This window comes from Solanum lycopersicum, chromosome 1 (genome assembly GCF_036512215.1).
Source record: "Solanum lycopersicum chromosome 1, SLM_r2.1".
Classification (NCBI taxonomy): domain Eukaryota; kingdom Viridiplantae; phylum Streptophyta; class Magnoliopsida; order Solanales; family Solanaceae; genus Solanum; species Solanum lycopersicum.
The window spans coordinates 89,550,680-89,577,001 of record NC_090800.1 but is presented as its reverse complement, the minus strand read 5'-3'; the positions used below and the strand labels follow the sequence as shown (position 1 = coordinate 89,577,001).

The following is a 26,322-nucleotide window of genomic DNA, read 5'->3' as shown; positions in this document are numbered from 1 at the left end:
GAAATTTGAAAAAAATAATAAGTTCATTAAATTTTCACGTGTCGAACGTTTAAAATTTACAGATCAATATAGATATGGTTATGGCTTTTCAAGAGTGTAACTATTTCAATTTTTTTAAATTTAAGCGGGATGATAAAACCCCTATAAAATATGAGTATGTAGTTGAGAATCGAGGCATTTGACCATTTTCTTTTTAAAGTATTATGAGAGTAAAAACTATTGTGTCAAAGTTAAAAGATTGAAAGATGACAGAGGGGGTCCTTGTCATTTCTGTTTTAATAATCATTCTACTGATTAACTGAATAATTGGATAAAAGTACATCTTTCACTAATTTATCTAACTTCAAGCTTGATGAACCCTTAATTCCAGTAGCTTCTTCTGCTAATTTTTTCCATTCACTTGCCTTTTTCTTCACTTCCTTACCTTTATCTCCATCCATCATTTCCCTTATAATTTTTTCCACTTCATCCCTCTTCACATTCTTGTCAATTTCCATACCAACACCCCATTCATCACATGCATACCTGCACATGAAGTTCAAGAAATTATTTATTTTGAATCCACCCTACATTTTCTGTTGAGATCGACTGAACCCATTGATCGCATGTTATATCATTCAGTATTACTAGTTATAATATGAACATTTGGTTTAATTATCTAAAAAGTTACAGTGCTAAAAAAATTAGTTGAAAATTTTGAAAGATTAAAGCTATATAAATTGCTACTAGTAACCATTTAGAGATGTGTTACCTAATTTAAGAAAGAAAATAAATAAATATAAGATTCAAATTTATAAACTCACGTACATCCAATCATAATTGCATTATTTAAAACATTTAGTGAGGTTTCACACATCTATATTTAAATATTTTTTTAAAAAATATAACACTAATATATATGATTTCAGAAGAAAAACATGTATTCACTTGACCCCATCCTGAATACACCTATGCAAATAGTAATTGATGCACATGAAAAAACATGTAAGATAATACATGTGATAAACTTGGAATATAACTGAAAGTTCAAATAATATATACATGTAAATACAAAAGATAAACATGCATTACCTGCAGTTTATGTGCTGATCAGCGAAAAATGGCCAACAAATCATCGGTACGCCACTTCCTATACTCTCCATTATCGAATTCCATCCACAGTGAGTCAAAAACGCACCAATTGATGAATGTTGCAAAACTTGTTCTTGGCAACACCATCTTGAAATCAACCCTCTTTCTTTCGTTTCAGCGACGAATTCACTAGGTAAAATTATAGAATCATCACCAATAACTGCATCAGACCTAATTACCCAGAAAAAGTTCTTCTTACTATTAGCAAGTCCCCATGCAAATTCCACGAGTTGTTCCTTTGTCAATACTGTTATGCTACCAAAATTCACATAAACCACTGATTTTTCCTCTTTAGAATTTAGCCAATTGACACAATCCTCATCTTCTTTCCATAAATTGGCTCTGAGTAATTTTAGGGTTTTTTCTTGTAGTTGATTAGTGAGTAATTGAAGAGGTCCAATTGTGTAAAGTGGAGGACAAATTAAAGACAAATCACTCAACACATTAAATTCAAGTGAATCAAAAGTGTGAAAAATAATAGCTGATGCTTTTGAAGCTCTTTCAGTTTCTCCCATAATAAAATTCAACATTTTGTCATTTATATTTGTGGTTCTGATTTGGCTTGCAAATTCTCTAAGACGAAGATTTTTCATACTTGGTATAAAATCTATAACCGTGTCCAAATAACCATTTGTCATGTCACTTTCATCTGCATAGAAAAATAAATTAAATTAATTAATTTATTAAGTATATTACAACTTGGACAAATTCTGACCTTTGAGAGGCAAAATTCTCTTTTCAACAAGTAGAGGCAAATGTTTGTTGCACATGAAACTGCAAGCATTTGTTGTTCTAAAGCTAACACTTGGCACACCAATTTCTTCAGCAGCTAACAAAGCAAATGTCATAATTCCATCAAATATTATGCAAGTAACTGGAGATGAATTATTATTATTAATATTGATTAAAAGCTCTCTAAATGGTGTTAAGCAATTTTCTTTTGTGGAAAGACAAAGAGAAGGAATATGTTGTGTAACATCAGCGTCAATAAGAGGAAGTCCATCTGGAATTGTTTCAAAGATGAAATCTTGGAAATTATTATCAACAAAAAAAGGGGTTTTGGATTTGAGTAATCTTTTGTGATTATATTCAGAGTTTACAAAGGTTATGTGAAAGCCTTTGGAGTGAAGAAGAACGGAAAGTTTTAGCATAGGATTTATGTGGCCTTGTGATGGAAATGGTATGCACACAGCATGAGGTTTTGGGGATTTTTTTCCTTCATGATGACACCCCATTTTTTTCTTTGTTTCCTGTATTTGAGTTTGTGGGTAATGAATAGTCATATATATAGATAGAGGTGCACGTGACGAATCTCACGTTAAATAGTTACGGAAAAGTGAAAATTTTTACTAGGCATAACTCAAATTCACATGATACGTCGTGCACTTAGTTTGAGACTCAATGTGACATAACTCTGAAAGAAAAATTTGCGATAGCCTATTTTGTCGTTTGATAGAGTATATAAAAATAATTTTAAATAAAGTGTATAAGTAATGTTTGTACAGTTGCATTAGTATTGTTTGTGTTAGTTATATATATATTGATTATTTTTTATGCATTGTTTAGTTTCTCTTATTAAAGAAGTATATATTATAAATATTTAACAAAAATACTTTCCACAATCCTGATGAAAAATATGTAAAAGTGCTTTTGAGGGTTAATTGAACCTTTAACCATGTTAATACATGTATTAAATCTTTTGCATTACTAATACAGTATATAACTAATATTTGCATTTGCATTAGTTATATATGACATAAAAAAATGTATCAAACAACATACTACACAGAGTTAATGCATACACTCCACCGTACCAATGTAGATGACTTGTGTTTTGAAATTTGAGTGGTGAGTGAATACATTTTTTTGGAAAAAATACAATATATTAAGATCAATTATTATATTAACAATTGGCACTGTTGAACTGTGATTTTTGAGTAGTACAGATCAATAATAATGTTAAATTGTTAGCTATATTATAAAACTAGACGGGAATAATTGTTGGAAAATAATTATTTTTAATTTTCCTGTTTTTGAAGGAGAATATTTCTATCTTTCAATAACAAAACGTCAAAAAAAAAATTCTAATAAAAATATTTTCCTGTTAAACAATTTATGGGCGTACCAAGAAACGTGAGTTGTCACAACTCACAAGTGAAAGATACCCATAGAATAGACAAAAGCAGACGTAAGAGAATGATTTTTTTTTTTTTTTTTGTAATGAACGTTAACAACAACAAATATTCTCTCTCACTGATTTCACCGCACATTATATATAGAAAAAATTGCGTAAATTGATACATTTTAATAAATAATTATAGATTTTAGCTATATTTTTTATTTATTATTATTTATAGCAATATTATATTAAATTTGCTATATGTATTAAAATTAAATTATGTATGCAATTTATATGAATTATAATTGTTTTTTGAAATATATTATATTTGTTTGGTAAAAATTTGACATATTATATTATAAGTGTATTAAAATGTCTGATAAATGTATTAACTATCATCAAAACTTGTATTATATGTAAATGATAAATTGTTCTTTGTAATATGTATTAAACTTGTAATATAAATGAATTAAAAGTGATTAAATGAAAAAAAAATTATTGCTATAAATAGTAAATATTTTTTATTAGTAATATATTTTTATGTATATTTCCCTTATATCCCTCTCTCCCTATACTTCGAACCAAGACTCTTCTTCAGACTTGGGTTCTCTAGCTTCTATTCTCGGGGTACGTAGATCCACCCGTCTTCGTTTTCCTATAATATAATGAATGTTCTGGTAAATATATATTATTGTTTTTTTTCTTTCTACTAATACAAATGTTCTGGTTAATTAAACCAGAAAATGTATTCAACATCTGGGCTATCACATGAGCAGAAAATTTTGTCTTTTAACAACTCCAGACTGTTCCACATAAGATGTAAGAAATTTATAAATAAAATACAACTACATAAACAATAACAGGGGTGGTGGCGCAGTTGGCTAGCGCGTAGGTCTCATAGCTTCTGAGTAATCCTGAGGTCGAGAGTTCGAGCCTCTCTCACCCCATAAACAAACACTTTTTTTAAATAATATCCTATCACCCATCATCTACAACATACATATACCAGATGACAGACGCTTTTTTTCTCTCCTCACAGCTAAAATAACGTTGATATCTGAAATCATTGTTACTTCTATCCAATTCTTAGCTGGTAGTTGCATTCTCCGTCATATATTGTGGCAGCCGTTACTACTGAAAAAACAGTGCAATGCCTTCACCACGTCGGGGAGGATAAAGAGACTAAAGTCCAATCTGCAACTCTTCACCTTGTTAATTAACTAATCTTCATCTCGCGAATTAGCTTGTGAGGTAAAAGTTAAGTGATCCATGTTAATGTGCACAACAACTTCTCCTTCATTTTGGGCAGGGAGGACAAAAGTTACTAGTTGTTTGTTTCCTTCTCATATAAACAAAATGAAGAAAAGGGCAGGAAGAGTTCAGTTCCTTTATGTTTTCAATTAGTATTACTTGAAGATTATCGAAAAAATCAAAACAGAACCAGTATCACCAGAAATTAAATTCAGCTGGGGTTGCTGGAAAAGCACGAAACTAAAAATATGGAAGTGGTTATTAAATAATACAGCTTACAAGTAAGCTCAGATCAGTTCTTGATGGACAAGAAAATGATAAATATAGAATAAATATTGAGACATCAACAATCTTAGCTCAGCCCTCTTGATCTTTTCCAGCATTTCACTGGTGTGTAGGTACAGTACATAACACAAAATCAAACCTCAAAATTGTCTATGTCTACGACTATACTATGTAGAGTTCAAGGAATCAACATTAATATCGGTGTGCCAGTAGGTAGAGCATACCAGAATATTGATCATTGGAAGTATTAGAAAGATAAAACAACCTGGTTGCTTTAGCTACAAACTACCTCTTGCTGTTGGTAGCAGCTTTAGGCTTGTTTAGATTGGCAAGTTCTTCTATGAGCTTTCTTTCTTCACTACTCAACCGTTTTGGAATCTCAACTTGCACTCTCACCAATTGATCCCCTCTCATGTTTGGTTTGCTCAGGAATGGCACCCCTTTTTTGGCCATCACCAATGTTGTCCCTGGCTGGGTACCTGCCGGAATCTTTAGATCAACCATCCCATCTACTGTAGGAACCTTCATAGTGGTACCCAATATCGCATCAATGTAAGAAACTTTGCAATTGTAGAGAATATTGGTGTCATCCCGTTTTAATACTGGATCCGGGAGGACTTCAATCATGACAAAAAGATCTCCGGGGGGTCCACCTCTCCTTCCTGCATTACCTTCTGAACGAACCCTTAAACGGCTACCGGAATCTACACCAGGTGGAACTTTCAAGCTAATGCGTTTTGACTTCCTCACTCGGCCATCACCGTTGCAGGTGCCGCAAGGAGTAGAAATCTCTCCAGTCCCCCCACAAGAAGAGCATGTTGTCACCTGCTGGAAAACACCCAGTGGGGTCCTTGCTGAGGACACAACCTGCCCTTGCCCACCACAAGTATTACAGGTCGACGGTTTAGTCCCAGGTTTTGCACCTGATCCATCACAGGTACCACAAGTTTCAAGCCTGCTAATTTCAATCTCCTTCTCAACCCCAAATACAGCTTCTTTGAAATTCAAAACCAGATTATAGCCCTGGTCTTCACCTTCTGTGGCCCTGCTCCGAGAACCTCTACCTCCCATACCACCCATGCCACCCATACCACCAAAGCCGTCGAACAAAGACTCGAATAAATCAAAGGCGTTGCTAAAATCCTATGAATAAAGAACAACAATCGAAAAAATTATTTAGGTAAGATGACCATCTGCTACTATTGTTATATCTTCTTATAAAGTAAGAAATTCTCACCCCCATGCCCGCACCAGCTCCTTTAAGACCAGCCTCCCCATATTTATCATATATGGAACGTTTCTCATCATCAGACAAAACCTATTGCAGAACATTAAATGTCATAAGAAGTGCTTGAGATATTCTCCATTATGGTCAACAAAGAGCACCAAGAAGAAGAACTATACCTCATACGCATTGCTGATCTCCTTAAATTTCTGTTCAGCTCCAGGTTCTCTACAATATGGAAAAATGAATGCACATATAAAGATCTTACATGCTGTAAAGAAAAAAAATATAGATCGACAATGACAGTGCACCTTCATATGAATGCACTTAAATATGTCAATAGGAAACTAAAGCTTGTAAGTTCAACTAATAAACACTTACTAGCTACCCCAACATGATATGCTTATTTCTACGAAAACTACTTATCATCAGCTAGTGTGACCTTTCCAGTATTATGCTCTATCTTGGGAAAAGTTTTTTTTATTTCTTGGGTCATTTACAGTGACCAAATACTCACTGATATGCTTACTAGCTACCCCAACATGATATGCTTTTTTATTATGCTCTATCTTGAGAGAAGTTTTTTTTTATTTCTTGGGTCATTTACAGTGACCAAATACTCATATAATTTGTGGATGGAAGAATATGTATATGTTCTGCTGATTTTCCATGTAGTTCAAACATAAAACAGAAACATAAACAGAAAGGCCTCAAATAATGTCGTTATTCAATGAAAGATGAGACAAATACCATGGCAATTCCTTGCAGCATTTTAAATAATTACACACTCAAAAAAAAATCTACATATAACCTGGATTAACAAATCAAGACAAGATATGCTATTATATGGTAAATTCACAATTTCACATATCCACTCCAAAATTCTTCATTCATCTTCTGCCATAACTATTCCTGAAGTCTGAACCTTCATTTTCTAGTTTCCACAATTCTCCGCACAAAATAAGGAAAATCAAAGTTCGTAAAGAGGTCAATCATATGTTCTTGAGCAGGTACAACAAGATACAAAAAAAAAATTAAAGCTAGGGAAAAAGCCAAGTATGTGCTACTCTATATCATCTTTCAACAATAAGACCATAGTTATTTTGATGACAAGGGAAACCCGCAGCCGCCGCTACCCTTTGGGTGCGCACGGCTAAAATCCCCACTCCTATGCAATAGCTCGCAAACCACACAGGAGAGGTGACCCGCACTAGGCATACCCGGTGTGATAGCTAGACCCAGAAGCAAAACCAAGGGGTTTCGAACTTGTGACCTCCAACATGGAAGTCCCAAGCCCAAACCACTGGACCACCCTGAAGGGTCAACAATAAGACCATAGTAGAAATCATCTTAATCTCAAATTTCCAGGTACTATGAGCAAAATCAGTGAAAAGATTCAATCGTTCTGAGCTTGAGTAGGTAAAACACGGCTCTTCAACAAAATAAAGAAGTGACTATAAAGCTTGAGAAAATCCAATATATTCTACTTTATAGCATCTTTCAACAAGAAAATCATAGTAAAAGGCATCACATCTCAAAATTCCAGAGACTATACTCACTTGTTCACATCTGGATGGTAACTCCTTGCAAGCTTTCGATAAGCTAAACAAGAAAAAACAGTTGATCAGAAAAATAACATGAATGCGATGATGAATGTATCTTTTTCAACTACAGAATTCTTGAGCATTCTATAAGTAGTTCTAATTTACAGTCAAAATTCAAAGACATAAATGATTTAGCGAATTCTAGAAGACAGAATATGTAAACGACTAGGTAACAATGCTAAATTTGAAATTCTCTAACTTCAAAAGTTTCTAGAGAGACCAAATTTCAGGAGGCCAAGTTTGAAATTGCATATAAAGAAGATATAACTTTCCAACAAGGAGGATAATTCTTATTTACACATTATATACCAGATATTCTGATTCTCACCACTACTACCAAAACAAAATCAATGCACAAAAACAATTGAAGAAATATTCACCATCAGCATCAAATGAAGAAAGCAATACACTATTCAGAACCTTATCTCTTAAAAAATAAAGAGATTGGCCATAAAGGTTCATTATACAGAACCAAATAGAAGCTAGAATGAACTTCATTGAGGAAACTTGAAAGCAGAAAATAGAAAAGAAAAGAGCGAAGAATGTACTCACAGCTTTTGATTTCTGATTTGCTAGCATTTCTAGATACACCTAGGACATCATAATAATCCTGTGAAGATGTACCAGCATTAAACCAGCTTTACTATGCTATATATTTACAAACTCACATACAAACATAAATGCAACTCAATATCAGCAAAGCGTCTTACTTTTTCAGCTCTAACAACTATACTGGTCCCCCTTCGTTGATAGTGGTTCTTGTTTGATACTGAACTGAAAAGTGCTTGCAGGGATTCTTGACAAAAAAGGGTTGAATTTGGGGATGCCAATGCCCTTATCTTGCTTGAGAAACTGCATAGACAATAACAAGGTCAATAAGTGTGGGCAGATGCCATCTGCTGGCTAAGCAGGTACATATGACAATCGTCTCTTGGGTTAGAAACCATTCCAATTTCATATACTTCTTAGATGTAAATGGTTTGACTATTCTTTTAGATAACCGAGCAATCCCCGAGAGCTAGCTGGTGCAAAGTTTGAACCTCAGTTAATAATGGATTCATCCCTTTACCCTTCTCCAGTTACATCATTTCTTTGTGGACTAGCCATGGGGCTGGACTGGATCAACGTCTCGTTTGTCTTTCATTAGATAGTAGCGGGGATTATGACTGTGTTGTGGTTAACACAAACAGACATGATTTATGGGTATGACGTAGGACCATCAAGTTACACTTACGTATATCTATAGATTCTTTTTCAGAAAAAATCAGAAACTCTTCAAAGTCAATTTGTATCTTTCACCTTATACCATTCAGAACAATATGTAACTTTCATCCTTCATACAGACCTCATATGACACTGTTGCATCAACTTTTACTGAGATGCATCATGGAACCCCAACCTTTGTTCACTACATAATCACCACTACACTAGAACTCCAGAAGTATCCAAAAGTTATAGGTGGAACTTGGAAGTCTAATTCCATATATGGATACTACATTTGTCAATGGAAACTGCTAATCTCCGAAGAGTAAACATTAATGGCACAATCATTTGTTCTGGCTTCTTAAAGTTGAACTGTAGGACAGTTTTCTATCAAGGTCAAAACTAAATGGTTAATGCAAGAAATTACTCTTGTAACTGTCATGTAGTGCTGTAGGTTCAAATCTACAGCATACATAAAATTCTGAGTCATAACTAAAACATGTACCAATTCAAGATGTTAGACATCCTTATTCAGAAGAGGGCCGAAAAAATCTCCCTCGCCTAATTAAATTGTATCACCAATTACGTTAAGCTTTTAGCAAGCGAAGGTTGCATAAATGACTTAAAAATATATAGAGTTCAAATCCAAGATAATACATTAGACATGAGACTGTGAGGTTAACCAAGCATACTAAATAGAAAGTCGGTCCACAAGAATGGTTTCACAACATACGAGAATTTGAAATGAAAAGAACATATTCGGCAAAAGGGTTTGGGGTGCCTTCTATATTTGTTTGCTATAAAACAGCACATCTTAAACTCCTGCGCCCGCGCCCTAATAAATATCTGGCCCATTCTCGGTGTTTCTTTTTAATTACACCCTCCGTCCCATTTTATGTGGCACCATTTGACCCGGCACAGAGTTTAAGAAATAAATGAAGGACTTTGAATTGTTTACCAAATTGTCCTTCCAAAGTAGACTCACTTTTCTCTCTCCTCGTAAATGTATTAGAGTACTATTTAAAATTAAGTGGGACAACAAAGGGTAAAAGATGAATTGCACCTTTAAATACTTACATATAAGAAAATATGACATTCTTTTTTGGACTGATCGAAAAGAAAATGGTGCCACAAGGGACGGAGGGAGTACCACGTAAATATAATACTTAATAATTTGTGTTGATTTCAACTCAAATATACCATATAAAATAGTTGGCCTAAAATCAGTTTGTCACAGGTAATACAGAAACATTTCCAGATCCAAAGAAATCATATTTCTTATACAACAAATAAGTGATTCATGTTCAAAAATGCCCCAGCATGACTCACCAAAATGGAGATGCTGATAATTTATTTGTAACAGGAAATTTTGGCACAGACTGAGGCTGAACACCCCACCGGGCAACCCATGTGCTTCCACAAGGTATGATTGCCATCTAATATACTGCAAGTACAAAAAGCATCACATTAATTGAGGAACACATTGAAAGTTGAATTATTTCCACTTAAGACACTCCGTGGAAGGTAGTTGTAGAATAAAAAGGACTACATTCAGAAGGCAAATGACAGATTTTAAAAACGTCTTTCTACTTATCCAGAGAAGATGAACAAAAGGAAAAGATCCACCATAATTTACAATAATTGAAAGTAATAAAGAATCTTCCGCTACATACAAAGAAACTTCGACAGCCAATCTTGCACTGTTTCATTATTCCTTATAGGTGGAGTAATAATCAATTAAGCCAAGAATATTTCTATAGAGAAGTACAACCCTCCCCACCCCAAAAATAAGCATTACTCTGCACCAACACCTGGTTATTTGTGGTAAGATAAAATTACATGATATTTTTGGTAAGATCGAAATTAGATGTCATTTATAGTTCCCAGTGGTTCGGAGATAAAAGATTCAAGAAGCTCAATACAAGCTTCCACTTTACACATTGAGGTAATTATTAACAAGAAACACAAGAACCCTAGAGAACTCATATCAACACATAATCAAATGAAAAACACAAAATTAGACACATAATCTCTATCAAGCAAATATGCAAATGCTCAGATTTTTAGAGCAAAGCATAGTATAACAGAAATAGAAATTGTCGCCCATATAAAAAATAAATAAAAAAATTAGTCAATACAGGTAGACCAGAAATATGTTTGCTCAATTTACATGTTTACCGAACACAGATATAGTTTAATAACCTACAAAAAGACTGAAGTCTGTAGCAGACCTGTCACTGAGATTGGCCGGAATTTTGCGATGTTTACGCGCCGCTACGGCAACGGCGGCGGTAGTTGTGTGGTGGTTGAAAGGATTGATGGAGGAAGTCTGGTTGGGAAGATGAGGCTCCGAAAGAGAAGATTCGAGAAGAGGCTCTATCTCTAGTTATACTTGTACCACTAACATTAGGCTTCTATATTGGTTCGCTGTAAAACGGCACATCTTAAACTTCTCTGTCTGCGCCCTAACAAATATCTGGCCCATTCTCGCTGTTTCTTTTTATTTATTTATCACGTAAATATTTATATTAGACTACGAAATAGTTAATAAAATAATATGCGTGTTCATTTCAAGTTTTCGACTCAAGCATAGAATAGGTAGTCTAAAATCAAAATTTAAAAAAACTTTCTAGTCTATATTAATATTTATCGAGTAGAGAATAAATATATAATGTAATATATTTAATTACTTTAAAATTTTCTAAAATACGAGTATAATTTTTGTTGAAATTTTTGAAACTATCCATAAATCTTAGCTCACACTTATTTGAAGAATTAGTCTCGAATGTATATGCTTTTTGCGTAATAAAAGCGCATATATTATTTGATATCAAATATAAAGAGATGAAAATATTAATTTTACGATCTGATGATTATAATTTTTGTATAGTTGAAATTCTCACATAAGTTAAGAGAAACAATTACTCCAAGTATTATTATTCATTTTTACTTGCTACAATTTGATTTGACATACTCATAGTGAAAATAATTATTGATATAATATTTTATAATGATATTCCTATTAAATGACGTTTTGTACCAAGTCTTGAAAAATGATTAGAGAAAAGTATTTAATTATGAAGGTAAAATACAAAAAAAAAAAGAAATTGTCTTTTTTTATATGACAAAAATGAAAAAATTGATTTTAAGAATAAGTGACAAGTAAAAACAAATAAAAAATAAGAAATGACTTTCATTTTTACTTGTCAGTGTAACTTTTACTTGTCACTTAATACTAAAATAGATTTTCATTTTTACTTGTCACTTTTGATTTATTAAGAAATGACAATTTTTTCTCATATTTTACCCTCAACATTAAATTATTATTTTTCAATTTGCTTTCTTAGACATCATTTAATAGGAGATAATTTGATAAAATATATATAGCATTAATCATTTTTTTAATGAATATGTCAAGTCAAACTGTGACAAGTAAAAGTGAACGAAAAGAATAACATATTTCGCAAAAGACATCTTGAAATTATTGAAAAATAATTATATTTCAATAATATCAAAAAATAATTGACAATACAGCCTATTCTTTTAAGTATAAAGAAGAGTTATTTTTCGATCATAAAAATTAGTTTAATGATATTAATAGGCTCGATAATTATATGTGAAAAATAGCTTACCAAACACTTAAACATATTTGCATTTTTACTTGGTTATTTATTCCATAAAAAATGTCTCATTAGGCCATTTCCTCTCCTACAGCATAGTTCAAGGCTTACTCTCTAGCAAGAATGGCCCAACCAATGCTGCATTAACTTGTAGCACTTTTCCGTTCTTTACATTGTTGTTTTTTACCGAAAATAAATGTTTTTCAATATTAATTATTTCATAAAACTAATGCATAAAAAATATTATTTTTTAAATTTTATTTTTTACCTTTAAAAATTATCAGTTTTGAAAATATTTAGTTGATCCATTGATTAAAATAATTAATCAAAATAAATTAATTCATATTTGTTTATTGATAACTTGACTTCAAGAGAATACTAATAAGGATACAATGATAAAGTTACCTGATTTCTTAAGACACTATAAAATTTAAAATTGTGACAACTAAATAGAAACGTAGGGAGTATCAATTTAATTAAAGGGAAAAGGGTTAAAAATATCCCTCAATTTTATTTTATTGGTTGACTTTACCCCTTCCGTTAAAAGCAAGTTAATTTTACCCCTGCAGTTAATAAACTTAACAAATATACCCCTCCTTGGATGGAAATCCCCAAATCAATAAAATTACCCAATTTAACTTAAATTACTCAATTTTAACCCTTCCCGACCCACTTAATAATATAAAACTCATTTCTTTTACCAAATTTGTTATTTTCCCTATCACCACCACCAAAGCCACCACCTTATTCAAATCTCCTTCGCCGCCACCGCCAAAACCACTCTCCCACTGCTCTTCATCCTTTAAGTGAGCAGCCAAGAAAATCTAGCTAACAATAATACTACTTCAAGCAACTTTTTAAAATCTAATAATAGTGATAATTAAACTGTAAAATCCCAAATAAATCAAATAATAAGAAACTCTTATGAACAACAATCCATTGGAGTCGAAAAAACTTCCTAAACCATTGCAGATCTCAATTGAGGGACACGAAAACTAAAGATTCAAAGTGAAATGATGAAACAAAATTGGGCTGCAATGGCCGAAAAAGAGTGTGAAATTGGGAAAGCTATTTTTCTCTGAGTGTGTTTTTGTGAAGTATTTAAAATTATGTGAAAATGAAATAGCAAATTGTTGACTTATGTGCATAATCCAATAACTGAACAAAGTTTTGAAACAAGAAAAGAAGTCAGTTAAGTAGCGATCTCCATGCAGGTGGAGTCCTCGGAGCGTAAGCGCCGGAGGCCTAAGCCAGCTCCTCTACAGGTTCACCGGTAAGAAAAGTAGATTGATAAAGGGAATGAGTTATATTATCAAATGGGTCGGGTCGAATTAAAATTTGACAATTTAAGTCAAATTGGGTGATTTTTTTTTATTGGGGATTTCCATCCAATGAGGGATATATTTGTTAAGTTTATTGACAACAGGGTTAAAATTAACTTGCTTTTAACCGTAGGGGTAAAGTCAACTAATAAAATAAAGTTGAGGGGTATTTTTGATCCTTTTTCCTTAATTAAAAGAATATTATTCCCTCTTCCCTTCCCTAATGTTTTAAAAGGTCTGGGTGTGCGGTGAAACATTCTATACCATATGAGGCGAGATGTAAGTCTCAAGATATGGCATAATTCTTGTGGATTTACGAGGCATAGTCTCATGTATATTTAATTTTATAATTTTATTATTAAGTTAATAATCAACGTAATTCTTATGAATCTACGGGATAAGTCTCATTTATACTCAATTTTATAATTTTATTATTAAGATGATAAGCAAAAATTAAAACTTTCAATTATTTTACAAATAAATTTTAATAAATAACCTATAATATATAGAAAAAATATTATAATTTTTATTTGAGAAAGATACTAATAACCAACAAAGAAGGAAAAAAATTACAATTACTATTCGAGAAATATCATACACCAATAATAAAAATACGATTAAAAAAAATTTAAAGAAAAAATATAAAAAGCGCTAGGACATACATTTTTACGTATCAGGCTTCTATTTTTTACTCTTGAAACTTAGGCCCCAAATACTACAATTACGCCCTATAAATTTTATATTTTAAATTTGTATCCAAAGTGTTTTTGATATGTTCATCCGAAATTCGCTTCAAAAATATTTATTGAAACACCGAATTTTCACCATTACCCATGTAATCAAATTCCAATGGACTCAATCACTCAATTGTATTTCTTTTTTTGTGAATTAATCACTGCTTTGGGAATTTATAGGCATTTTTATTATACCTACAATTACAAAGGGTAATATCTGATTATGTTTGATTTCCTATCTTAAACAAACCCAAGGAAATACTACTATTTGCTATAGTAAATGCATTTACTTAGGATTTCAGTACTACTTTACATATTATTACCTTCATATGCTATTACACTATAAAAAATTAGATTAATTTAAATATTTTGAACACATTATATACATATATATAAAAAATGATTTAGGATATTTTTTTAGATATTAAATTGTAAAAAAAAAAAGATTTAGGAAATCTTATAGATCTTAAAATATAAATTTAAAAACTTTTAAACAACATATTTGCCTTCATTCCATTTTTAAAAACAATGTACCAATGATATTTTTTTATCTCCTCTTAGAAATTCTCATTACTTAGTTCAAAATAAGATTAACTCTTTATAAGCTTAGTATTATTATTTCTTATCCAACATGAGATCGAATGCCAAAATTTTCATATAAGAAATTATATCAAAATTTCTATAATATATACAATTGATGACTTGAATTTGAGTAATCGTTATTATTAGTTATTACTCTTTTTAAAAATGTTCATTTCAAGATATTTATTAATTTATAAAATTAATATATAGTAATTAATTTTTATTTATTTTTATAAAGTAATAAAACTATGACAGGGAAAGCAATATACTATATAGTATAAAATAAAGTGTGATCATTTCGTTTGGTCATGGAGTCACCTGTAAGTCGTTCGTAAGAAGCACCACCTTATAGTCCCTGTCGGAATTCTCATCGGAAATGGCGACTGTTGCACCGACTTGTGGCCCAAAGTTGGAAACGCTGGCTCACATAGACATCAGTAAATTTTCCCAATCTGAACTCCACGAACTTTCCCTTTGCTCCGACTCCGCTTATGATCTCCGGCGTACTAACGAAGTCGTTATTCCCCAAATTGACCGGTCCCTCTTCAATGAATCCGCCGGGAGCCGTCGTCAAACCTATTCCCGTCTCCGCCACCAACACCACCGTTCTCGCGTGCCTGGTCTTCACCCTTCAACTTCACAACCCAAACCCCCGTGTACTTCCGACCCTGAAAATCACGCAATTCTTCATTTTCTTAAGTTCTTTATACATAATCCAAATTCCCAATCTCCACCGCCTCCTCCTATTACACAGCCGGCTACTTCCGGGGTTCAAGAAAAGACCCTACTTTTGATGAATGAACCTGACAAAAAGAGGAAGAGAGGACGGAAGTCTAAGGATAACAAGAAGCTGAAAGAGAATGGGGTGGAAATTCTGAATAAAAACGGTGAGGTGGTGGATTTAAACAATTTGGAGAATAATGGGGATAAATTATACAGTGGAGAATTGGAGAAAAGGACTGTTAGGTTACAGACTGAAGAAGAGGTACTCGGTTTTGTTAGGGACTTGGACGGACAGTGGTGTAGCAGAAGGAAGAAGAGGAAATATGTTGATGCTAGTGGATTTGGAGATATATTGCCTATTGGTTGGAAGCTCTTGCTAGCCCTACGTAGACGGGACGGTCGCGTCTGGGTTTATTGTCGTAGAATTGTAAGGTTGTTAACTTTTTCTACTAACATACTTTCGCTTGTTAATTACATGTTCGTTTATAAGCTTTTATGCATTATGATTATGCGGGTTATTGTTGTATGCTTTGAAATTGTGTAGTATGGACTGCTAACCTTGTGATGAAAATGAATGCTAATGGTTATTCTGTTGCATGTTTGTTAAGAATTAACTAGATTCACGTAGTGTTATCAAAGGTGTGTTTAAGCCCTGAAGCGAGGCTCAAAATGCGTTGAGCGCTTCCCCTCGCTTAATATGTGTTTCATTGCCGTCATCAAAGTTTTAAGACATACTTTTCCTTGTGAATGGGCATTTTCTGAAGAGGTGACGCGAAACATTGATATTTCAATTTATCATGAAACAATCAATTTTTTGTCCTTATATTTGTTTCATGCTTATGATTATTAGTATTGGACTAAACACATATATTTTTATGTTTTCTCCATTTGTGTCTTTTCTCAATAAAGATCATGCTTTATTTGCGCTTAAAGCCCCTACAAACTTTAGAGTTTTTTTGCACTTATCACTTTTGATAACACAGGATCTATGCAGCTTTTATGTGTTTCAATATCATTGCATGTGTAAGTTGAAGTACCATGAAATTTTATGTTTTTGTCGTGAAAAGTTTGAGTTCTTCAATGAGTTAGTGCATAGCTTGCTGCTGAAAAACGTTGCTAGGCCAATGCACTTTTTGTTTGATTCCTGAAAGTATATGCACTGATACAATGCATGCTATTGGGATAGCATGGCTGCAACCAGGTTTCTTCCCCAAGAACCGGGTCCATAGCTCATGGTATCCCCATCAAAGCATATTGCAGCTTAGATGTAGGAATGATAGATAGGTCCATTTGTTGAATTTTCTATGATCGTAAAGTAGGTAAAATGATTTTGTTTCATCTTGAAGATGCCAATTTTCAAATTAGTCGATGCAAGCGTTAGCAGAGATTGAAGTATTACCAGATTTATCATAATTACATAGATTGAGATAATCACTCAATTTCACATGGAACTCATTTTAGACTCATTTTAGTTGATTAATAGAAATTACTTTTTACTTGAAATCTCGAATCTCCTTTAATAAGCTCCTGCACAGCTTGGTGCAACTAAATGTTGTTCTAACTGTAAGATGTTTACTGCCCTTCTCTTGTTTTGTGGCGAAGTCCAGTATTTTCTTCTTACTTGGCATTTTTTGTGTTAGCCCTACTGGTCAGCAGTTCATATCATGCAAAGAGGCTTCATCATACTTGCGGTCCCATTTTTTGTCTGGTGAAGCAAACCAGCCAACTCAGCAGGTTGATGATACTGTTGCTAAAAGTATGAGTAACTTCCACAGTGATACCAGTTTGGTTTTGTCAACAGACATCCAAGAAAATCCTCATTCTCTTCAAAAAGGTGACATGGCAAAGCATAATGTAGTTGCACATGCAGTTGTACCCAGTTCATCTACTCTACACCTACATCTGAGTGATGTTTGCTTGATGGAGATGGATAATCTCCCTGAGGTTAAAGTTCAAGACATTTTTGAATGTTATAAATGTAAATTGACGTTTGAAGAAAAGAATGCATATTTGCAGCATCTATTCTCATTTCACCAGCGGACCACAAGAAGGTACAGGGTTGGTCCATCTGTTGGTGATGGGGTCATAATTAGAGATGGAAAATATGAATGCCAATTCTGCCATAAGGTATTTGAAGAACGGCGTAGTTACAATGGTCATGTAGGAGTCCACGTGAGAAACAATGCAAGGGGAACTGTGGATATAGCTGCTGCTGTTGCTGCAGACAAGGGTGTTCAGTCCCCACATCATGATGGGTTGCTTTCAAGGACATGTAAAATGGATGCTTTAATTGAAATTGCCCAAAATGCAGTTGTAGAAACTTCTAGTGCTAGACCTGCGACCAAGGACAGTAGCATGCCATCTAGTACTTCAACGGACTTGGATGGAAATATGTCTACCAACATTGACCAAGTTGCAAGGTCAACCACTGATATTGGATTGTCAGATACCAAGGAATTTATGACTGAAACATGTCTTGAACAAGGCAGAAATCAGCCTGATTATACCTGCGTGCAAGTGACTAAAGATAAGAGTAGTGAGATTTTGGCCAACAAGTTCAATCTGAGAGTGATCTCAACCAATGATTCTGAGCAGCCTGAGGGTGATGATGCGAAGAAGGCTGGAAGCAACAAGGTAGTGCAGGGCCCGGGAAACAAACAGACAAAAGAAAATGATGATGTTCGACCTGAGACCATGGAACTAACTTTTCAGGAAATCGCTAGTCAGAATGCATTAACTAGCTCTTCAGTCTCTATGGTGCAGTCGTTGCATAATAATTTTGAGCACTCTGAGGAAGGTGTCGGGAAGAAGGATGGAACTGATAATGTAGCAGTGGGTAAGGGAAACAGCCTGACTAAAGCAAATGATGTCGAATTAGAAACTATGGAACTGACTTTCCAGGATGATGCTACTCTGGATGAGTTAACCAATTTCTCGCTGTCTATGGTGCAACCATCTCATAGTGCTTTTGAGCATCCTGAGAGTGATGACATGAAGAAGGATGGGAATAACCAGCAAGCAGTTTGTCCTGGGTACAGCCTGACTAAAGCAAATAATGATTTGGAATCTGAGACTATGGAGTTCATTCTTCAGCAAAATGCTATTCGAGATGGACTAGCAGGCTTTTCAGAGCCTATGGTGCAATCATTCCACAACTCTACTGGCATTCTTTCAGGATCTAGTAAGGTAAAAATGCTTTTTCTGCATCTGTGGAGGTAATACATTTATCTCATAGTTGCTGACGACGAACTTGTTCTTTGTTTTTATCCTGTAAAAAATGCATCAAGCAATGCTCAAACAATTTTTCCTCCTTCTCTGAGATCCTGACAACTAATCAACTTTGTTGATTCGTGACCATTTTGTATTTTTCAAAACTTAATTTGGTTATCTTGCCTAGGATTTTTTGTATTAGGGCCTTTTTTCGTCTTTTCTTCATCTCCAACATAAGTGAGAAAGAAAAATGCTATGACTTGGTTATCATACAATTTCAGTTCAACTTGGCCAATGCTATGATGTGCTTACTTCAATCTGTCTGGAAACAAAATATATAGATTGAAGATAAGGGTGTCCAAAATCTGTATTTGTCGGGCTTACAACCATTACATCCAGAAACAAGGTTTTAAAGTTGAATAGCTCCTCTACTCTTAGGGTTTACCAAGCCTCTAAATACATTCCTTGTCTGATCAACATTGGATACTGTTACTGCTCATTGATAACGCAACCTACCTGATGCACCAAGGAAGAAGCCTTTTTATTCGCCAGTTTATCTTCATTAGGAATCATTTAGATGTTAAAACTTTTTGTCCCACTCATTGTAGCATCTACTTAAGTAGTGAACATATTACTATCCTCTTGTGTTGCTTACGTAAATCTAAACTTTTGTGTTCTTAGTTCCACTATCCTGACTGTTTGAGAGGATTTAATTCTTTGAGAATTATCGCTGTTATTGGCAATTTCAAATGTGCAGATTGCTGTTTTGTTGGGTTTTTATGCAGCAAGGTTTTGAATATTAGCTTATTGCAAGATTATTCTGTTTTATAGATACTATAACTGCTCATTCTTATTCAACTAATTCCCTAATTTCACGGGGTAGTAATTTATTTTTCCTAAAACCTCTTCAGGACAATGACGAAGTTTCTGCTATTGGTCAGAATCTGGATAATGGAACAGGATTTGAGGAGCTTAGGCTGGATGAGATAGACCATTTTGAATACAGCTTTGATGGTGGTCATGAATCTTCATCTTTACCCGCAACTTCTATTGGATTGGGTAATGATGCAAGGATGAAAGAGGCTTTTGCATCGGTTGGATTTGATTCTGGAGGAATCATCTTAAACATGGAAGAATTGAATCAACTTTCAACAGTATGTGTGTGGTGCAGAGTAGAATTCAAGCTTGAAGCTTATGATACCGAAGCTCATTCAGATTCAATTGGATTTATGTGTCCAGACTGCAAGGCTAAAATATCTGGACATCTGGAAAGTGTGTTTCCTTGAGTCCTCATGGTTTTTGATTTCCACTGGGCCATCTTGTGGTGCTTGCTGCTCAATGTCCTGATACACATGGTAATCCCTTAACTTGCTTAAGTTCTAGGTGCAATCAGTAACGAACAAATATTTTTGCTGCTACTTTCCTTCTTCACAAGTCTCAACTGTGAAAAATTAGCATGCAGCGAGTTTTTCTTGCTAAAATACTACACTGAATTAGCTTGTTCTTTGGCAAGCTTATTTACTGACTCAACCTTTATCATCTTAATTACAGAAGATGAAGGTCTATTTTCCGCCTATAGAGATGGATGTTACAAAGCATGCATGTGTTCTCTTCTTAGGAGAGTTTTAGCTGGTATACTTAGTTCACTGTAAATTCATCTATGGAATAGTGTAGTTTGTAATATTCCTCTTTATCGTATGTTAAATTACAGAAGATTGGCCTTCTATGTATGAAACTGAACAGTGTATATTCTGCTTATATGTGTATTATCTGTTTATGTATGTCACTGATTAGCTCTATGAGCCTCTTTATAATCTAGGCATCATCAATGCCATTTTCTAATGTAGGCTTTTATATTGCGTTATCCTTCGATGATGCCTTAAATTCTGTGTCTCCATTTACTAGACTTGAGAACAGTTGTATGTAGATGAACAGAACGAGCAAAGGGGAGACAGTATTTCAGTCCACTTGTGAAGTTGAGCATCTTGTTCGATCTCCTCCATTTATAAAAGTAAAAGGAACATTAAAAGTAAGAAATTTGGCTGTGGAAAGATCCTTTCCTTTTCCCCCATTCCACTCTATTCGTCGTCCTTTTGGACAGAAGAAGAGAAGTGCTATGTTTTTGTGAATGTTCAAAACTAAAGGGGCACAGTATTTCAGTCCACTTATACATTTGCATATGTTATTGAGCATGTGAGAATCTTGATGATCATAAAGAGGAAGGGCTTTCTGGGGAATGCTTTATATTTTCTGAAGGGATTATATTATGTTATGAGAAGCATGTTTACAATTGTGCTTTAGATATAAGCTAGAATAAAGTAGCCTTTTTGATCATTTGTTCTACCTTTTGATTCTTCACGTTAAATCCCTAAAATATTCCTTCCAGTATTCATAAACATAATTATATCTTTTTAAGCATATTTAGTATACCAGAAGAGAGTGAAATTCACCTATATATGAAGCAGAACAAAGCACTTTATTCCTTTTATATGTAAACTTGGTGAAATAGACATCCGTTCAATCTTACAGCAGCTAGTCGTATGAGCATGAGCTCAATGTTATGTCAAACTTAAATCATTTTCGTCATAGGATGTCAACTTCAATCAATTTCTTCGTACTTGGATCCAATTAATCGACAAATCATGGACAGAAAAAGACCAAGTCTAAAGATAACTTGTTCATTTTTCACTTCAAGGCAAGGTTTAGAATATGCTACTGTTCTAAGCCACTCTATGTAGGAATATTTACTTTCCAAAAAGAAGATGGAAAAAGGAAAGTTTCATCCCTTGCTTCTGTACTGGCATCTTCTTCTAGTTCACACATCACATTATAATTGTCGATTGAATTTCAATGATATAGAAATTCAGGGACAAGCTTGATTGAGAATCAACCAAAATTAAAAAGAAAAATTAGAAAATGACTCACTTTTGGTTTAGTGGAACAACTCATGTTCACATCTTGATAAATGTTTATGAATATCTTCCTGCTTTTACTTATTAATTAGTTAGAAGAACATTGATCAATTTCACATAATTTCAATAAGTTGTGCATTTAGTGAAGTGACTTGTCCTAGTGCTTACTTATTGTCTGCTGACTTTACTTACTGAGGCCTAAGTAGAACTAGTTTATCCCTTTGTGATGTATATGGTATGTCAAAAATGTCGACAGCAACTGCCATTGCCACCACATAGTAAGCTATTTCGTTGTGCGTGTGGCAATATGATTCCACTAGGCAATAGTGAGAGGTCACTGCCAATCCAAGAACATGGTAGATTCAGTTCTAAAATGAGAAGATTCAGAGATAAATTTAGGAAAAACAGTTCAAGAGAGAACAGCCGATCTCCTTCTCCGAGTGTTAGTCCACGTTTGTCTCTTATTTTTACAAAGCCAGCACCAAGTGGGAAGCGTGCACTTCTTTGTGGGGTGACTTACAAGAAGGAGAAATTCAGACTTAGAGGAACACTGCATGATGTACACAGCATGAGTGATTTGCTCGTTCGGAAATTTAACTTTACAAATGACTCTATTCTCATTCTAGCAGGTAATTTCAGTTTCTCTATTGACAGTATCACTTGAAATTATGAATTCAGGATCTATGACTTGTTGAGATTTTTGTAGTTTTATACACTCATATATCAGTAAATGTGGTTCAGTAGTTAAAAAAAAAACTAATGGCTGAAGGCATTAAATTTAACTTTTTGATCTGCCTGAGTAAGAAATATATATTGAATGAAACGATTTCTGCAGAAGAAGAGGCATTTAAACCTCCAACTAGGAGAAACATCCTGCAGGCTTTCAAGTGGTTGATGGAAGACCTTAAATCAGGTGACTCGTTGGTGTTCTACTTCTCAGGACATGGCTTACGACAACCTGATTTTTGTGAAGATGAACTAGATGGTTTCGATGAAACAATCTGTCCTCTTGACTTTAGGACTAATGGCATGATCAGCGATAATGACATCAATGATATTCTTGTTAAACCACTGCTTCCAGGTGTTACACTTCATGCTATTGTTGACGCTTGTCATAGTGGAACTGTTCTTGACTTACCTTGGGTATACAAAGAGTATGTTCTTACCATCCAAAAGTTATCATCTTCAGAATCATTTTGAAATAAGAGAATCTTATGTCAGTTATTTGAATTTTAACAGAAATAGATGGGTTGATAACAGACCCCCATCTGGTGCTAACAAGGGTACGAGGGGTGGTATGGTCTTCGGTTTCAGTGCTTGCAGGGATAATCAACTAGCTGCAGATACCTCTGTATTATTTTTTCAATCCTTTGATTGTTTTTTTTAATATGATTGATCTATATATTCTATCCTCAACTACTATTGTATGAATATAATGCAGGCTTTCTCTGCTGAAAAAACTATGATGGGTGCCATGACTTACACATTTATTAAAGCTATCTGGGAAATTCCAGATATAACATACCAAGGATTACTTGATAATATGCATAAGGCAATTGAAAATGTTAACGAAGCTAGATGTCCACTGTTGAAGATATTTCAACGCAAGATAGACCAGGTAACTTAAATTCATTCTCGAAATCACACTAATGCTATTGTTCTTAGGATTTGGTAACTTATATGACAATTTAAACTAGTTTTCACACAATCAGTGCTAGGAGAAGGCCTCTTACTTGTTTTCCAGGTTACTAATTCCGCTTATTATAAATTAGTGTAAAATAAATCACTCCTACATTGTTAGCATTTAAAAGTTAAAACTAGTTATGGACCTCATCTGAACTAAAAGTTTTCAGGCAAATGTCTAGAAATTGGAAAAACTTGTGTTGTATCTCCTGAGTGTTACACAGAATGTTTTTATTTAGTACAGTAAATGCATATACCTCTAGTATTTAAAAGCACGATACTCTCATAAACCTTGCAGGAACCGGTGTTATCATCTTCTGAAAAATTCAACACTGACATAAGGTTCAAGCTCTAATTTCTGCTGCAGAAAGACGAATTTGGACCTAGATATTTCCAGTTCCATCATAAAATGCGGGCGCGGGCGCTGCTAGTTTTATACTCGTCTCTTGTAATTGCTTCCGTTTCTTTATCTTCCTCGAAAATACGATCCAAAGATTTGTATCAAACTCTCTTTGGCATTTTTCTATGCTCATTCTGCCTATATAATTTGTATCTATATCTCTGAGTTAATAATTGCAAGTTTTCAAATAAGAAATTGTGTTCTGATGGTGTCCTTTCCAAGTCTCTAGCGGGGTATTAACTAATATTTATCGTAAGTTTTTTTTTTTTTTTTTCCATGTATAAGCATATAGACAAATTACTTCTCAGATGAGGCAATTGAAAATTACAGTAGTTGATTACAACATCAAATAAGCTTCTAAATTGTTAATTTTGAAATTATGAAAATTTTCTATATCTATAATTTTGAAATTATAGAATTTCAAGTTCCAAAATTACAAACAAAGAATTTCAAAATTATAGATATAGAAAATTGCTTAATTACAAACAGAGAAATTTGTTCTTATTTTATTAGGTGCCTTCATTAAACTACACATGTATTTAGTGCCTTCATATAAAACTTCATTAATTTTGTCGTTCCTTGGAATCCCCTTGTGATATAAACTTGATAATTATGATATTTGTGTAAGTCTTTGTCGAAAATATGTAATTTAATTCCTGCGTTGTTATTCTATATTATTTTATTCAACTCTCTCCATATGATGTTTGACAAAAAAAAAAAATTAACTTTAAAATTTTATTTGTCACATAAATTGAAAGAGTGAAAATAACGCTATAATATATATTATTAGTCATAATAATTAATAATATATGATATTAAAAAATATATTAACGTTTGTTTGAATTTCAAATTTTACATGTGTTACATAAATTAACAATATTATTTGACAATTACATTTAAATTAGTAAATTACAACAATTTAATTTTGTTTTTGTTTTTTAAATAACATATTAAAAATTTGATTAAATCTTAAAATTGCATGTACCGAATAAATTGAACAATTGAAAATTACTTTTAAAGCATTATAAATCAAATGTATAATACAGTGATTCAAAAATACTTAAAATTTAACTTGAAAATTACTTTAAAATATTATAAATCATAATAGATAATACAGTAACTTAAATTACTATAAAGGTATTATAAATTATAATAAATAATACAATTAATTAAATTACTTAAAATTCAACAACTTAAACATATTTTTAAAATATATTAAAATTTTGGTTAATTATCAAAATTTTACATGCGTCATATAATTGAGACATAGGAAGTCACATATAATTTTATAAAAATTACTTTGAAAGTAATATAAAGTACAATAAGTAACAACTTAAAGTATTTAAAAATTTGATTGACTTTGTCAATTTCATATGTGCCACAAATTAAATCAAATAAAGTAATATATATTTGATCCGTGCTTACCCATGTGACTGTAACTAGTTAAATTAAATAGATGAGAATACGATACCTCTAGAAGGAAGCTCAAATTAGTGCATATTATTTTTCTCGTTATGTATCGAATAAGATGGAGATCACATATTCATTTTCCTAGTTGCTTCCAATATTAATTTTCTTGCGATTAAAGATGAAACACAATGATTAAAAAAATATGATTTTCTGTAATTTAAAAAATTGGATTCTCAAAAATAATTATTAGTACTTACTGAAACACCAATTTGATCCTTTTGACCAGAAATGACGATTCCCACTATAAAAATTAGCATCCGATTCAACCAGCAAATTGGAATTTGTCTTCTCAAACTATCATCCCTTCCGATACTCTCTGATATGCTAAAGAGAGGTAAAGTACACCGCTGTAAAAAGAAAATTTCATGGTTATGAAATAATATAATGCCCAATCAAGAAAATTAAAAGAGAATAAAGCTTTTTCATTTTGCTGATTTGACATACAAAGGCACAAGGAGATAGCCACTTGACATGGGGCAAATGATGCTGCGTTATGAATATTGATATCAGAGAAGTTTTTTTATTTAAATCGACTTTATTTTTATTCTTTTTTGGGAAGATCCTAGAAAAGTAAATAGGTATTAAACCTACGATTGTAAATTAAGATCGAATTAATTCTGTTGGGTTCTTAATGCCCACCCACTTTGTTAGATATTGAACTTAGTTTTTAGTTTATTGTACTAAAATCATAAATTTGATTTTTGAAATAATCAAGTAACTCATTTATGAAAAATGTTAAAATTCAATTTGAATCGTCAATTCATTTTATAGTATCAACCCAATATCACTTTAGATTTTTTTTAAAAATGTATGTTGAGTTGATGTATGCTGTTGTTTTTTGTTGAGTT

The 26,322-nt window shown here is 33.0% G+C and overlaps 4 protein-coding genes, 1 long non-coding RNA gene and 1 other non-coding gene across 8 annotated transcripts; 3 read left to right on the top strand and 3 right to left on the bottom strand.

Annotated features, from left to right (window-relative positions):
- Positions 1 to 238: 238 nt before the first annotated feature.
- Positions 239 to 2,557, bottom strand: LOC101266986 (7-deoxyloganetin glucosyltransferase-like). The gene is made up of 3 exons (XM_004231306.5): positions 1,847 to 2,557; positions 1,072 to 1,780; positions 239 to 525 (listed from the first exon to the last, which is right to left on the bottom strand). Exons 1-3 carry the CDS (start codon positions 2,412 to 2,414, stop codon positions 288 to 290), a joined length of 1,515 nt encoding a protein of 504 aa, XP_004231354.2. The 5' UTR covers positions 2,415 to 2,557; the 3' UTR covers positions 239 to 287.
- A 1,555-nt stretch (positions 2,558 to 4,112) lies between these two features.
- Positions 4,113 to 4,197, top strand: TRNAM-CAU (transfer RNA methionine (anticodon CAU)). The gene is given in 2 exon segments: positions 4,113 to 4,150; positions 4,162 to 4,197. It is a non-coding gene; the product is annotated as a tRNA-Met (tRNA).
- Positions 4,198 to 4,738: 541 nt separating this feature from the next.
- Positions 4,739 to 11,318, bottom strand: LOC101246094 (chaperone protein dnaJ A7A, chloroplastic-like). Its single transcript, XM_004230501.4, has 8 exons — positions 11,050 to 11,318; positions 10,148 to 10,262; positions 8,326 to 8,467; positions 8,168 to 8,225; positions 7,571 to 7,613; positions 6,191 to 6,239; positions 6,024 to 6,104; positions 4,739 to 5,929 (listed from the first exon to the last, which is right to left on the bottom strand). Exons 2-8 carry the CDS (start codon positions 10,252 to 10,254, stop codon positions 5,072 to 5,074), a joined length of 1,338 nt encoding a protein of 445 aa, XP_004230549.1. The 5' UTR covers positions 10,255 to 10,262; positions 11,050 to 11,318; the 3' UTR covers positions 4,739 to 5,071.
- Positions 11,319 to 15,353: 4,035 nt separating this feature from the next.
- LOC101266681 (uncharacterized) lies at positions 15,354 to 20,851 on the top strand. 2 transcript variants are annotated; one of them, XM_010316811.4, is made up of 4 exons: positions 15,354 to 16,231; positions 17,440 to 18,985; positions 19,921 to 20,364; positions 20,561 to 20,851. In XM_010316811.4, exons 1-3 carry the CDS (start codon positions 15,453 to 15,455, stop codon positions 20,293 to 20,295), a joined length of 2,700 nt encoding a protein of 899 aa, XP_010315113.1. In that variant the 5' UTR covers positions 15,354 to 15,452; the 3' UTR covers positions 20,296 to 20,364; positions 20,561 to 20,851. The 2 variants fall into 2 exon arrangements, with proteins under 2 accessions (XP_010315113.1, XP_069145640.1); XM_069289539.1 differs by having other exon boundaries at positions 17,440 to 19,014.
- Positions 20,852 to 21,435: 584 nt separating this feature from the next.
- On the top strand, positions 21,436 to 24,199 carry LOC101247964 (metacaspase-1-like). Of its 2 annotated transcripts, XM_010316810.4 has the most exons (6): positions 21,873 to 22,550; positions 22,757 to 22,834; positions 23,003 to 23,075; positions 23,161 to 23,272; positions 23,363 to 23,539; positions 23,903 to 24,199. In XM_010316810.4, the coding sequence occupies exons 1-6, from the start codon at positions 22,148 to 22,150 to the stop codon at positions 23,957 to 23,959; spliced, it is 900 nt and encodes a 299-aa protein (XP_010315112.1). In that variant the 5' UTR covers positions 21,873 to 22,147; the 3' UTR covers positions 23,960 to 24,199. The 2 variants fall into 2 exon arrangements, with proteins under 2 accessions (XP_004230645.2, XP_010315112.1); XM_004230597.5 differs by having other exon boundaries at positions 21,436 to 22,550; positions 22,757 to 23,075.
- On the bottom strand, positions 23,768 to 26,076 carry LOC109119316 (uncharacterized). The gene is made up of 3 exons (XR_002026622.3): positions 25,919 to 26,076; positions 25,672 to 25,821; positions 23,768 to 24,074 (listed from the first exon to the last, which is right to left on the bottom strand). It is a non-coding gene; the product is annotated as an uncharacterized lncRNA (long non-coding RNA).
- Positions 26,077 to 26,322: the final 246 nt, after the last annotated feature.

What these genes read in the sequence shown, in the direction of transcription:
- LOC101266986 (XM_004231306.5), bottom strand. Translation starts at nt 2,414, where the DNA reads ATGACTATTCATTACCCACAAACTCAAATACAGGAAACAAAGAAAAAA. An exon ending in GAGAATTTTGCCTCTCAAAG is followed by an intron (nt 1,781 to 1,846) that starts GTCAGAATTTGT and finishes TTTTCTATGCAG; the next exon opens with ATGAAAGTGACATGACAAAT. An exon ending in GATCAGCACATAAACTGCAG is followed by an intron (nt 526 to 1,071) that starts GTAATGCATGTT and finishes CTTCATGTGCAG; the next exon opens with GTATGCATGTGATGAATGGG.
- LOC101246094 (XM_004230501.4), bottom strand. Translation starts at nt 10,254, where the DNA reads ATGGCAATCATACCTTGTGGAAGCACATGGGTTGCCCGGTGGGGTGTT. An exon ending in TTATCAGCATCTCCATTTTG is followed by an intron (nt 8,468 to 10,147) that starts GTGAGTCATGCT and finishes TTGTCTATGCAG; the next exon opens with TTTCTCAAGCAAGATAAGGG. An exon ending in TACCATCCAGATGTGAACAA is followed by an intron (nt 6,240 to 7,570) that starts GTGAGTATAGTC and finishes TCCATATTGTAG; the next exon opens with AGAACCTGGAGCTGAACAGA.
- LOC101266681 (XM_010316811.4), top strand. Translation starts at nt 15,453, where the DNA reads ATGGCGACTGTTGCACCGACTTGTGGCCCAAAGTTGGAAACGCTGGCT. An exon ending in TATTGTCGTAGAATTGTAAG is followed by an intron (nt 16,232 to 17,439) that starts GTTGTTAACTTT and finishes TTTTTGTGTTAG; the next exon opens with CCCTACTGGTCAGCAGTTCA. An exon ending in TTCTTTCAGGATCTAGTAAG is followed by an intron (nt 18,986 to 19,920) that starts GTAAAAATGCTT and finishes AAACCTCTTCAG; the next exon opens with GACAATGACGAAGTTTCTGC.
- LOC101247964 (XM_004230597.5), top strand. Translation starts at nt 22,148, where the DNA reads ATGTATATGGTATGTCAAAAATGTCGACAGCAACTGCCATTGCCACCA. An exon ending in TTACCTTGGGTATACAAAGA is followed by an intron (nt 23,076 to 23,160) that starts GTATGTTCTTAC and finishes GAATTTTAACAG; the next exon opens with AAATAGATGGGTTGATAACA. An exon ending in AACTAGCTGCAGATACCTCT is followed by an intron (nt 23,273 to 23,362) that starts GTATTATTTTTT and finishes AATATAATGCAG; the next exon opens with GCTTTCTCTGCTGAAAAAAC.